This window comes from Eubalaena glacialis, chromosome 18 (genome assembly GCF_028564815.1).
Source record: "Eubalaena glacialis isolate mEubGla1 chromosome 18, mEubGla1.1.hap2.+ XY, whole genome shotgun sequence".
Taxonomy (NCBI): Eukaryota; Metazoa; Chordata; class Mammalia; order Artiodactyla; family Balaenidae; genus Eubalaena; species Eubalaena glacialis.
The window spans coordinates 766186-779035 of NC_083733.1; the positions used below are offsets into that span (position 1 = coordinate 766186).

A 12850-nucleotide genomic window follows, 5' to 3' on the forward strand; every position below is an offset into this window, starting at 1 on the left:
TCATACAACTCAACAACAAAAAAACAAACAGCCCAATTGAAAAATGGGCAGAAGACCTAAACAGACATTTCTCCAAAGAAGAAATACAGATGGCCAATAGGCACGTGAAAAGATGCTCAACATTGCTAATGATTAGAGAAATGCAAATCAAAACTACGAGGTACCACCTCACACCAGTCAGAATGGCCATCATTAAAAAGTCTACAAATAACAAATGCTGGAGACGGTGTGGAGGAAAGTGAATCCTCCTACACTGTTGGTGGGAATGTAAGTTGTTGCAGCCATTGTGGAAAACAGTATGAAAGTTCCTCAGAAAACTAAAAATAGAATTACCATATGATCTAGCAATCCCACTCCTGGCCATATATCCAGAGAAAACTATAATTTGAAAAGATACATGCACCCCAACGTTCACTGCAGCACTAGTTACAATAGCCAAGACACAGAAACAACCAAAATGTCCACCAACAGATGAACAGAAGATGTGGTACATATATACAATGGAATATTACTCAGCTGTAAAAAAAAAAGAACAAAATAATGCCATTTGCAGCAACATGGATGCAACTAAAGATTATCATACTAAGTGGAATAGATCAGAAAGAGAAAGACAAATACCATAGGATATCACTTATATATGGAATCTAAAATATGACACAAACGAACCTATCTATGAAACAGAAACAGAATCACGGACACAGAGAACAGACTGGTGTTTGCCAAAGGGGAGGGCTTTGGGGGAGGGATGGAGTGGGAGGTTGGGGTGAGCAGATGTAAGCTTTTATATACAGAACAGATAAACAACGTGGTTCTACTGTACAGCACAGAGAACTATACTCAATATCCTGTGATAAACCACAGTGCAAAAGAATATTAAAAAATGTGTGTGTGTGTGTGTATATATATAACTGAATCACTTTGCCGTACAGCAGAAATTAACACAACACTGTAAGTCAACTATACTTCAATAAAAAATATATTGATAAACCAAAAAAAAAAGAATGAAAGAGAAATTAAAACACTTCCAGATAAACAATAGCTGGAATAGTTCACTGCCAGCAGACCTGCTCTACAGAAATGTTAAAGGAGTCCTTCACGGTGAAATGAAAGGATGCTAGACTGTGATTCAAAGCCATGAGTAAAATAAGGAACACCAGTGTCTTAGTCAACTTGGATGCCACAACATTTTATCACAGGCTGAGGGGCTTAAACAACATTTACTCCTCTCAGTTCTGGAGGCTGGGAAGCCTGAGATCAAAGTGCTGGCAGATTGGTGAGGGTCCTCTTCCAGGCTTGCAAAAGGCCAATTTCTTGTTGTGTCCTCACATGGCGGAGCGAGAGAAAGAGATCTCTCTTGTGTCTCTTCTTATTAAGAGCACTAATCACATCCTAAGAGCTCTACCCTCAATACCTAATCACCCCCAAAGGCTCCACCTCCAAATACCATCCCATTGCGGGTTGGGGCTTCAACACATGAATTTTGGGGGACACAATTCAGTCAATAGCAAATAGTAAAGGTAAATACACAGGTAAGCATAAAAGCCACTATCATTGAACTTTGGTTTATAACTCTACTTTTTCTAATATTATTTAATAGACAAATGCACACAATAATCATTATAAATCTTTGAACACAATATATAAAGATGTAATCTGTGAAAATAACAATCTAAAGGAGGGACAGAGGGGCTTCCCTGGTGGCGCAGTGGTTAAGAATCCGCCTGCCAATGCAGGGGACACGGGTTCGAGCCCTGGCCCAGGAAGATCCCACGTGCCGTGGAGCAACTAAGCCCGTGCACCACAACTACTAAGCCTGCGCTCTAGAGCCCGTGAGCCACAACTACTAAAGCCTGCATGCCACAACTACTGAAGCCCACGCACCTAGAGCCCGTGTTCTACAACAAGAGAAGCCACGACAATGAGAAGCCCGGGCACCACAACGAAGAGTAGCCCCCGCTCGCTGAAACTAGAGAAAGCCCACACACAGCAACAAAGACCCAACACAGCCAAAAACAAACAAACAAACAAATAAATTAACTAAAAAAAATTTTTTTAAATAAAATAAAGGAGGGACAGAGATATACACGAGCAGGGTGTTTGTATATTATTGAAACTAATTGGTATTATTTCTATAATACAAAAATGGTATTATTAAATGCCATTTAAATGGTATTATTTAAATAAGTTTAACCTAGGTTGTCATAAGATGTTAACTGTAATCCCCAAGGTAACCACAAACAAATAACTAAAAAACATATGGAAAAAGAAAATGGAATCAAGATGGCATGCTTAAAAAAATTAACTAAATACAAAAGCAGACAGTAATGGAAGAACTAAGGAACAACAAAAACAAAAAATCACACACACAGAAGACATACATAAAACAAATAAATGTAGAAGTAAATCCAAAAGAGAGCTGGGGTGGCTATACTAATATCAGACAAAATAGAATTTAACTTAAAAATTGTTACAAGAATCAATGAAAGACATTATATATTGATTTGTTCCAAGAATCAATGAAAGACGTTATATATTGATTTTTTAAGATTATATATGTATCTCCATCAAGGAGATATAAAAATTATAAACATATACACACCAAATTACAGAGTCCCAAAACGTATGATCTAAAAACTGACAGAATTGAAGGGAGAAATAGATAGTTCTACAACAACAGTTGGAAACATCAATTCCCCACTTTCATAATGGATGGAACAACGGGACAGAAATTCAGTAAGGAAATGGAGGACTTGAACACTATAAACTAGTTAGATCTAACAGACATACACAGAACATTTCACCCAACAACAGCAGAATAAACATTCTTCTCATGTGTACATGGAACATTCTCAAGAATAGATAACTCACTAGGCCATGAAACAAGTCCCAGTAAATTTGAAAAGACTGAAATAACACAAATGATCTTCTCTGACCACATTGGAATGAAGCTAGAAATCAGTAACAGAAAGGAAAGTGGAAAATTCCAAACACGTGGAAATTAAAGACCACACTCTTAAATAACCAATGAGTCAAAGAAGAAATCGCAAAGGAAATTTTGGAAATTCTTGGAGACTACAGAAAATGAAAAACTTATAGGGTGCAGTGAATACAGTACTCCAAGGGAATCTTATAGATGTAAATGCCTGCTACACAAAAAACAATGAAATCAATAACCCAACTTCACACCTTAAGGAACAAGAAAAAGAAGAGAAAACTAAACCCAAAGCCAGTACAAGTGAGGCTTTGAGTTTAGTTTAAAGGATAAAGATTGGAGTGGAGATACATGAAATAATCAACAGAATCAGCAAAACAAGCTGGTTCTTTGAAAAGATCAATAAAGTGGACAGTTCTTTATGTAAGCTAAGAAAAAAGAGAAGACTCAAATTACTATAATCAGTGGTGAACAAGGGGACATTACTATGGGTTTTGCAGAAATAAGGAAAGGTTATACAACAAACAACAGGAGTATATTAGAAAACCTATATGAAATGGACAAATACCTACAAACACACAAATTACCCAAACTGACCCAAGAAGAAATAAGAATAGATCTGTAAGAAATAAAGAGATTGGGGCTTCCCTGGTGGCGCAGTGGTTGAGAGTCTGCCTGCCAATGCAGGGGACACGGGTTCGAGCCCTGGTCTGGGAAGATCCCACATGCCGCGGAGCGGCTGGGCCCGTGAGCCACAACTACTGAGCCTGCGCGACTGGAGCCTGTGCTCCCCAACAAGAGAGGCCGCGATAGTGAGAGGCCCGCGCACCGCGATGAAGAGTGGCCCCCGCTCGCCGCAACTAGAGAAAGCCCTCGCACAGAAACGAAGACCCAACACAGCCAAAAATAAATAAATAAATAAATAATTAAAAAAAAAAAAAAAGATTCAGACTTTAAAAAAAAAAAGAAATAAAGAGATTGAGTCAGTAATCAAAAACATCCCAAGAAAGCAAGCCCAGGAACAGATGGCTTCACAGGTGAATTCCACCAAACGTTAAGGAATTAACATTAATCCACTCCAAACTCTTGCAAAAAGCAGAAGAGAAAGGAACACCTCTGAAGTTATTGGACATGCCCTAAGTTATGAGGATAGCATAATCCTGATTCCAAAGTCAGACAAAGACACCAAAGAAAAAAACTATAGACCAGTATTTTATGAATACAGATGCAAATATCCTCAAGAAAGTACTAGCAAATATGACTCATATGTGGAATCTAATTTTTAAAAATGATACAAATGAACTTATTTACAAAACATAAATGGACTTACAGATATCGGAAACAAATTTATGGTTACCAAAGGGGAAACGGGGCAGGGGGATAAATCAGGAGCTTAGGATTAACATACACACACTACTATATATTAAATAACCAACAAGAACCTACAGTATAGCACAGGGACCACTACTCAATATTCTGTGATAATCTCTATGAGAAAAGAATTTGAAAAAGAGTGGATATATGTATATGTATAACTGAAACACTTTGCTGTACACCCGAAACTAACACAACATTGTAAATCAGCTATAAATCAATAAAATATTTTTTAAAAAAGAAAGGAAATACTAGCAAGCTGAATCCAGCAGCACATTAAAATGATTATACACCATGATCATGCGGGATTTATCTGAGGAATTAGAAGGGTGGTTCCACACACAAAAATCAATCAATGTAATACACCACATGAATAGAAGGAAGGGAAAAACACCACATGATCATCTCAATTAATGCAGAAAAAGCATTCGATAAAATTCAGCATCATTTCATGATAAAACATTTTAAAACCAGGAGTAGGGACTTCCCTGGTGGTCCAGTGGTAAAGAATCCGCCTTCCAAAGCAGGGGACGCAGGTTCGATCCCTAGTCAGGGAACTAATATCCCACATGCTGTGGGGCAACTAAGCCCGCGCGCCACAACTACTGAGCTCGAGCGCCTCAACTAGAGAGCCTGCGTGCCGCAAACTACAGAGCCCACGCACCCTGGTGCCCAGGCGCCACAACTAGAGGAGACAAAATTCCCACAGCACAACTAGAGAGAAGCCCGCACACCACAATGAAGAGCCCACACGCCACAACGAAAGATCCTGCATGCCTCAACGAAGATCCCACATGCCGCAACTAAGAACATACGCAACCAAAAATTAATAAAATAAATAATAAATCTTAAAAAAAAAAAAGGAATAGAAGGAGAATACCTCAGCAGGCCCCAAGCTAATATCCCAAATACCCAAAGCTAATATAATAATAAGTGATGAAAGACTGAAAATTCTTCCTCTAAAATCTGGAACAAGACAAGGATGTCCATTTTCACCACTTCTATTCAATATTATAGTAAAAGTTCTAGTCAGAGAAAGAAATAAAAGGCATTCAAATTAGACAGGAAGAAGTAAAACTATCTCTATTTGCAGATGACTTGATGTCATATGTAGAAAGTCCTAATAAAGAAGTTCAGCAAAATTGTCGGATACCAGATCAGTATTTTTTAATGACTTGTACTTCTATACACTAGCAATGAACAATCTGAAAAGGAAATTTATAAGATAACCTCACAATAGCATCAAAAATAATAAAATACTTAGGAATAAATTCAATCAAGTCCAAGATCTGTATACCCCAAACCACAAAACCCTTCTGAAAGACATTAAAGATGACTTAAATAAATGGAAAGACATCTTGTGAAACTTAATACTGTTAAGATGGCAATATTCCTCAAGCATTCTACAGATTCAACACAATCCCTACTAAAATCCCAAAATTCTTTTTTGCAGAAATAGAAAAAGTGATCCTAAAATTCATATGGAGTTGCTAGTGAAAAATAGTCAAATAGTCGAAACAATCTTAAAAAAGAACAGAGTTGGAGGACCCACACCTCTCAATTTCAAAACATACTACAAAGTTCCAGTTTTCAAGACATTATGCTTCTGGCATGAGGTCAGACATAGGGATCATTGGAATAAAATTGAGAGTCCAGATATTAACCATACAACTGGTTTCATCAAGGGTGCCAACAAAATTCAATGGGGAAAGAATAGGCCTTTCAACAAATGGTGCTGGGAAATCTGGATTTCCACATGCAAAACAATGAAGTTGAACCCTTATCACATCCATATAAAAATTAACTCAAATTGGATCAAAGCCTTAAATCTAAGAGCTGAAACTATAAAACGATTAGAAGGAAACATAGGTGTAAACCTTCATGATCTTGAACTTGGTAATGGTTTCTTACATATGACACTACAAGCATGAGCATAAGGAAAAAATTAATTGAAAGTCATCAGCATTAAAAACTTTTGTGCATCAAAGGACACAATCAAGAAAGTGAAAAGACAACCTACAGGATGGGAGAAAAAATTTGCACATCATATATCTAACGACGTCTAGTATCCAGAATACGTAAAGAATTCTTACAACTGAACAACAAAAAGGCATGCAACCCAAGTAAAAAATGGGCAAAGGATTTGAACAGTGATTTCTCCAAAGACAAACACACATCCAACAAGCACATGAAAAGATGTCCAACATCACTAGCCATTAGGAAAATGCAAATCAAAACCTGAGTAAGCTTTCACTGTTAGGGCCCGGGTTCGATCACTGTTAGGGCCCGGGTTTGATCCCTGTTAGGGGAACTGCAATCCCACAAGCCTTTCCGCGTGGCAAAAAACAAAAAAACAAACACACACCTCAGTGAGATATTTCACACCAACCAGGATGGGGTTAGTTCTGTTTTTTTTTCGGTTTTTGTTTTTTTAAGAGAAAACAGGTGTTGGCGAGGAGGCGGAGAAACTGGAACCCTCATATATTGCTAATGGGAATGCAAAATAGGCAACCACTGTGGAAAATGGCTTGGTGAGTCCTCAAAAAATTAAACACAGACTCACCACATGACCCAGCAATTCCACTCCTAGGTATACACCCAAAGGAACTGAAAATAGGGAGTCAAACACTTGTACACAAGTGTTCACAGCAACACTAGTCACAATAGGCAAGTAGTGGAAGCAACCTAAATGTCCATCAGCAGATGAATGGATAAGCAAAATGTGACATATCTATATAATGGAACATTATTCAGCCATAAAAGAGAATGAAGTCCTGACACCTACTACAATGTGGGTGAACCCTGAAAACATTATTCTAAGTGAAAGAAGCCAGATCCCAAAGGCCACGTGTTGTATGGCTGGCGGTTGCCAGGTGGCTGAAGAAGGAGGACTAGAGAGTGATTACCTAATCATTACTTAATGGGTACCAGGTTTTCTTCCGTGGTGATGATAATATACTGGAACTTGATAAAGGCGGTGGTAGTACCTTAAATGGTTAGTTTCATGTTATGTGAATTTTTCTTCAATTAAAAAAAAATTAAGCATAATCTATAGGACCTATTTTAACTTTCCTCCCTGCGAAAAAGAAAAGTGAAAAACAAACGCGACTTACCTTGTTCCTGGGATGGAAGACCCTCCAGGGTGACGGTGTCGGCTAAGCCGAAGTGCAGCGTATTCCGAGCCAAGCTCACAGGAGGACCAGCGCGGGATGAAGTAACTTGGAAGCTCGTTTTGCCGAATAACCCTACGATAACCCTCAAACTTCTGAGGACGCGCAGCACCGAGTGGGGCCTCTCCTTTCCGGACACCACGCTCCGCCGGGGCTGCAGACCGGTGGCCACGCAGGACGGTTCCCGGAGGACGACGGGAGCTGGACGGGTTAGGGTTCGAGCTGGACGGTCCGAGCTGGACGGCCGGGGGCGCTCCCTCCCTGGCTGCAGCGCCGCGGCCGGCCGCCGGGGAGCAGTGGTGGCCCGCGCTCCGCAGGCCTGGCCCGAGGCCGGCACGGGGTCCTGCAAGTATCCGGCCGCGAACCCCTCACGTTCCCCGACCTCTCCAGGCCCCGAGCCGCCTGAGGGAGCGTCAGCCCGGGGTCCGCGGGGGCGACCGAGGCGCTGCCTCCCGACCTCCTTCCCGCTCCAACGCCGCTCGGACCTCGCGCGCTCCAAAGCGCCCCGGAGGCCGCGCCCCCAGGCCACGCTCCGTGCTAGGACGCCTCGCTGACCACGCCCCCGCGTCCACGGCCAGGCCCCTCACCTGCCCGGCCCTCGATGGCCCCGCCCCCCGCCCGCTCCAGGCCACACCCCATCCGCCCCGCTCCTCGGCCCAGGCCCCGCCCAGCGGCCTGCTTTGCCTTCCAGGGCTCCGCCCCGCCGACACCGCCCCTCTCCGGCCCCGCCTCTCTCCGGGCCCCGCCCAGGCCCCGCTCCGCCGGCCTCCAGAGCGCAGACACCACCCCTATGGGGCCTCGCCCTCTCAGGCCCCGCCCCGCAGGTACCATCCCTCTCAGGCCCCGCCCCGCCGGCAGCCGGAGTGCAGAGCCCTGGGATGGAGCTGGAGGCGCGGGTGCTGCGCGCGGCGGGCGGCTTCGGCCGGTCCCGGTGCCTGCTGGCCGCCGCCTCGTGGCTGCCGTGCGTGGCGCTGGGGTTGGCGCTGGGCTCGGAGCTGCTGCTCACCGCGCTGCCGGCGAAGCACTGCGGGCCGGACCCCGCGCTCGCCCCCGGCCCCTGCCTGCCGCTGAGCTACCCCGAGCCGGCGCCCCGCGTCCGCCCCAACGGCACGCGGTCCTGCACGCGCGTCTGGCACTACGCGCTGCCCGCCGCCGGCCTGCTGCGCAGCCCGGTCACCCAGGTCTTCTGCACCTGCCCCTCCGTCCCCCGCCCCGTCCTCTGCTTCCCTGCTCTGTGTCCCCCTCCCTCCGTCCCCCTGCCCTCAGCGCCCTTCCTCTGTTCCCCCTCCTCCGGTCCCGCCTCGCTCTTCGGCCCTTGATCGACCGGGTCTGTGGTACTGGGGCTTTCGATTGCGGGGGGGGGGGTCAGCCCCCTCCTGTCTGACGGTGCAGCAGGTGTCTAAGTAGGCAGGGTGCCGGGCCTAAAGGCAGAGTCTGAGGCTGGGGGCTGCCAAGGCGGGCAGGCAGTCCGGGAGGGAGGCGGTAAGCTGAAGGTTTGAGCAGGTAGGTCCCCAGCGGTCAGCAGGGCCTGGAGTTCCCTTCGGTGCCATGAACATTCTAGCAACCTGTGACTTTGGGCTATGCAGGTGTCCAGACTGGGTTCCCAAGACTTTGAATCAAGAGAGTGATTGGGTCAGTTCCGTTTTTGAAGAGCAGACCTCCCACCTGTAAGGTGTGTGCAGGCTGGCCTAGGGGCAGGGACACCAAGGGCGCATCCCAGGGCTCCAGGAGCGAAGCGGGTAACGGGGCCTCCCTCCCCACCCTCTGGCTAGGCCAGCCCACCCTGCCTTCCTCTTGGCAGCCTCTGCCCCGCAGCCCCACCCCCTGCCCCTGGGAGAAAGGGCCCCGGGTGGAAACTTGGACAGGGTTGCCACATCCCTGCCAGGCCCATCTGGGGCCCTGAACCGGCTGGGCTTCCTCCTTCTGGCCACCTGTTTGGTGTAGTGATGGATCCTCGCCCACCAGCTTTCACAAGCAGTCGGATTTTAAAATAAAAACTCTGATGTAGTGTGACCCAAAAGGGTGTGTTAAGCTTGAGGAGAAGACACAGAGTAGGCTGGGAGGTGCAAAGCTGAGGTCAAGGGCCCTTGGCCGGGAAAAGCCAGTGAGCATGGCCCTACAGCCTGTTCCGGGAGTGGCTCTTGAAGTGCACAGGCGAGGGGAGGGGCAGGAGAGGCCCTGGGGCCAGCCTGGCAGCAGAGTGATGGCTGGAGAAAGGCAGGTGCAACCCCGTCCAGAGCAAAGGAGAAACCAGACTTGGGGCTCCATGCGGGTGTCCTGGGGACTCCAGGCCTTTACCCCCTGGGGGCACAGACCAGGAATTGTCTAGTTCCACGTGAAGACCACCAGGGTCAGGAGGCCACGCTGTGTGACCCTGAGCAAGTCCCTTGCCTCTCTGTGCCTGTTTCCCCTTGTCTCCAGGGAGGAATCGGAACAGGATATCTAGGGTCCCTTCCAGCGTTACATTCTGGGAACTCCAGCGGGGGTAGGGGTCTTGGCTAGCTGACAGGTGACTGGTGTCCCCTACAGTGGAACCTCGTGTGTGAGGACGGCTGGAAGGTGCCACTGGAGCAGGTGGACCACCTCCTGGGCTGGTTGCTGGGCTGTGTCCTCCTGGGCCCAGGCTGTGACTGGTGAGGCACTGCCCCTTCCCTTCTGCCCTGGCAGCCCTCCCCTGAGCCCTCCTGACCCAAATCCACATGTGTCCCCTGCTGCCCACTAGGTTTGGCCGCCGGGCTGTGTTTGTGGGCTCCCTAGTGCTGGCCACGGGCCTGGGGGCCAGCAAGGCCCTGGCCACTGGCTTTCCTGCCCTGCTGGTTTTGCGGCTGCTTCGTGGGGGGGCCTTAGCAGGGGCCTCCCTCGCCCTCTCTGTGGCTCGTGAGTACCGTGGGGGGCTCTGGGGGGCACCCACTCAGGCTAGGCCTCTGACCCGCTGGAGGGTGCCTTTCTGGCACTCCAGTTGAGGGCCCTTCTCCAGAAGGTGGGCGGGGAACCGTTTGCTCTGTGGGCTCTGCTTTTTGTGGGCAGCCCGGGGGCCAGAGCGAGCAGCGCGTTGGCCTCAGATGTCCAGGTCCTGGGCAGGCCAGCGGCTGATCCCCACAGCCCTGGACAGAGCAGCCCTCCCGAGGGGCCTGGGCCTCAGGCCGTCTGTGTCTGCCCAGGCCTGGAGCTGTGTGACGCCCCGCACCGCCTGGCATTCTCCATCGGGGCCGGCCTCTTCTCTGTGGCGGGCATGCTGCTGCGGCCCGGCCTGGCCCTGCTTCTGGACGACGGGCGCCTTCCGCAGGGGCTGAGCGCCCTGGCAACAGGACTCCTGCTGTTCTTTTGGGGGTGAGAGGAGTTCACATCCACTGTGGAGGCCACGTGTGTTGCTTCCCTCTGACCTCCATGCAGCACCAGGAAGATGGGCAGGGGACAGGGACACAGGGACACACAGAGCCATGCACTGTGCTTCACCCCTGGGTTCTTCTCTACCGGGAGGTCCCTTGGCATCCTCCCCCAAAACCCGCAGGTTTCCAGCCCTGTTTCCTGAGTCTCCCTGCTGGCTGCTGGCCACGGGGCAGCCGGCCCGAGCCAGGAAGATCTTGTGGCGCTTTGCGGAAGCCAGCGGTGTGGACCCCAAGGACAGCTCGGAGGAGGAGAGCTCCCTGGCTACGGGTAATGGACCAGCCAGGCAGAAGGGAGACCTGGGTACTGGAGGAGGGAGGAGAGGTGTCATCCCCTCATTCATGCCCCATTATGTCCCCGGGGCCACAGAGCTGGATGTGCTGTGTGCAGGGAGCCCCCAGCCCCGGCACCGCTCGGTCCTGGAACTCTGGCATACCCGCGTCGCCTGGTGACACGGACTCATCCTGGGCTTCAGTTCATGAGGAGGGGAGAGTGTGGGTGGGCAAAGGGGAGGGAGGGATCTTTGCCTTCCCCATGGGGTGAGAGTCCCCGGCTCTGGCTGGGCCTGCAGCTTTGCCGTGCCTCCCAGGCTGATCGGCGGGGGTATCAGCGCCAGCTTCCTGCGCAACCTGGCCACGTGTGACCCCGCCTTCTATTGGCCCTACTTCCTGGAGGCCAACCTGGAGGCAGCGGCCACCGTCTTCCTGCTCCTGACAGCAGACCTCTGGGGGCGCCGCCCAGTCCTGCTGCTGGGCACCTTGGTCCTGGGCCTGGCAGGGGCCCAGTGTGAGTGCGGGGCCCTGCGGGCTGGCAGAGTTGTCACGTGTGGCTGGGGGTTTGCCCAGTGGTGGGGGGTATCCCGGAGAGGCAGGCACAGGGCACGAGGCATTCGGATGAGGGTGCTGTTCTTCTCTCCTCACCCACCTCCCCAGTGTGCACCCGGGGAAACTGAGGCCCAAAGAGGTGAGGGCCAAAAAGACTCTACGTGAAGGAGCTTAACATAAGGGCTTGGTTTGGACGGGGGGCAGCCTGCAACCACTGACCCCAAGTGCAGGAGCAGAGGTGGAAGGCTGGGGAGGCCCGGATCCCTGAGACGCTGGGGAGGGGAGGGAGGGAGTGTGGGCAGCGTGGGCGCCCTCTCCTCCTCCCCAGACCTGCCTGGCTGGACGGTGCTGTCCGTCTCTGTCCTGGGGCTCCTGGCCTCCCGGGCAGTGTCCGCCCTCAGCAGCCTCTTTTCAGCCGAGGTCTTCCCCACGGTGAGCAGGATGCAGGGCCCTGCCTGTGCGCCCCGCGCTCCCCACACTCCCCAGGTCCGTGCCCTCGGGACCAGAGTTCGGGTGTCTCTTCCTGGGTGGCGAGGGGGACAATGGCCACAGAAGGGTCTGCATATCAGCTCAGGAGTGGAGGAGGGGGTGGTCGAAAGTGAGAGCCCCCAGCGAGGGTCGGATTCCAGGGGAAAAATCCACTTTCAATTTTCTAATGGAAAGGACAACGCTTGATCCAGGGCAGCTTCCCCCCCCGCCCCCGACTTTGCAGGTGTTTTCCTGGGGCCCGCTAAGGGCCATCCACCCCAGGAGCGCCGGGTGCCCCGCTGGGCCGTGTCCCACCGCCCCCTCTTGCAGGGGTGCCCGGCTGGGCCTGGTGCTGGGAGCTGGGTTCCTGGGCCAGGCGGCCGCCCTGCTCACCGACACGCATGGCCGGCACGGCTTCTTCCTGCAACACGTGGTCTTCACGTCGTCTGCCGTCCTCGCCCTGCTGTGCATCCTGCTGCTGCCCGAGAGCAGCGGCCGCGCGCTGCCCCAGTCGCTGCAGGACGCCGACCGCCTGTGCCGCTCCCCGCGCCTCTGGGGCCGCCCCTGCCAGGACCACCTGCCCCTGCTGCCAGCCTCCCTCCCCAGGGCCGGGACACAGCTGGTCCAGGAGGGGTGACCAGGCTGCAGAGACACGCCACCTGCCAGTACGGGCAGACGGGTCTCGGGAAGGAACG

At 50.5% G+C, this 12850-nt stretch overlaps 2 protein-coding genes across 2 annotated transcripts in view; one reads left to right on the forward strand and one right to left on the reverse strand.

Moving 5' to 3' along the window:
• LOC133078999 (uncharacterized) overlaps positions 1-8307 on the reverse strand; it is a 46340-nt gene extending 38033 nt beyond the window's left edge. The window contains exons 1-2 of the mRNA XM_061174225.1: positions 8064-8307; positions 7420-8013 (exon numbers count right to left, since the gene is read on the reverse strand). Coding sequence (XP_061030208.1) covers positions 7420-8013; positions 8064-8307 — 838 coding nt within the window. The remainder of the gene's footprint in view (positions 1-7419; positions 8014-8063) is intronic.
• Positions 8308-8354: 47 nt separating this feature from the next.
• SLC22A31 (solute carrier family 22 member 31) lies at positions 8355-12792 on the forward strand. Its single transcript, XM_061173604.1, is given in 9 exon segments — positions 8355-8657; positions 10006-10109; positions 10199-10353; positions 10763-10806; positions 10988-11133; positions 11233-11337; positions 11453-11649; positions 12016-12130; positions 12486-12792. Coding segments are annotated over 9 exon segments (1476 nt in total).
• Positions 12793-12850: the final 58 nt, after the last annotated feature.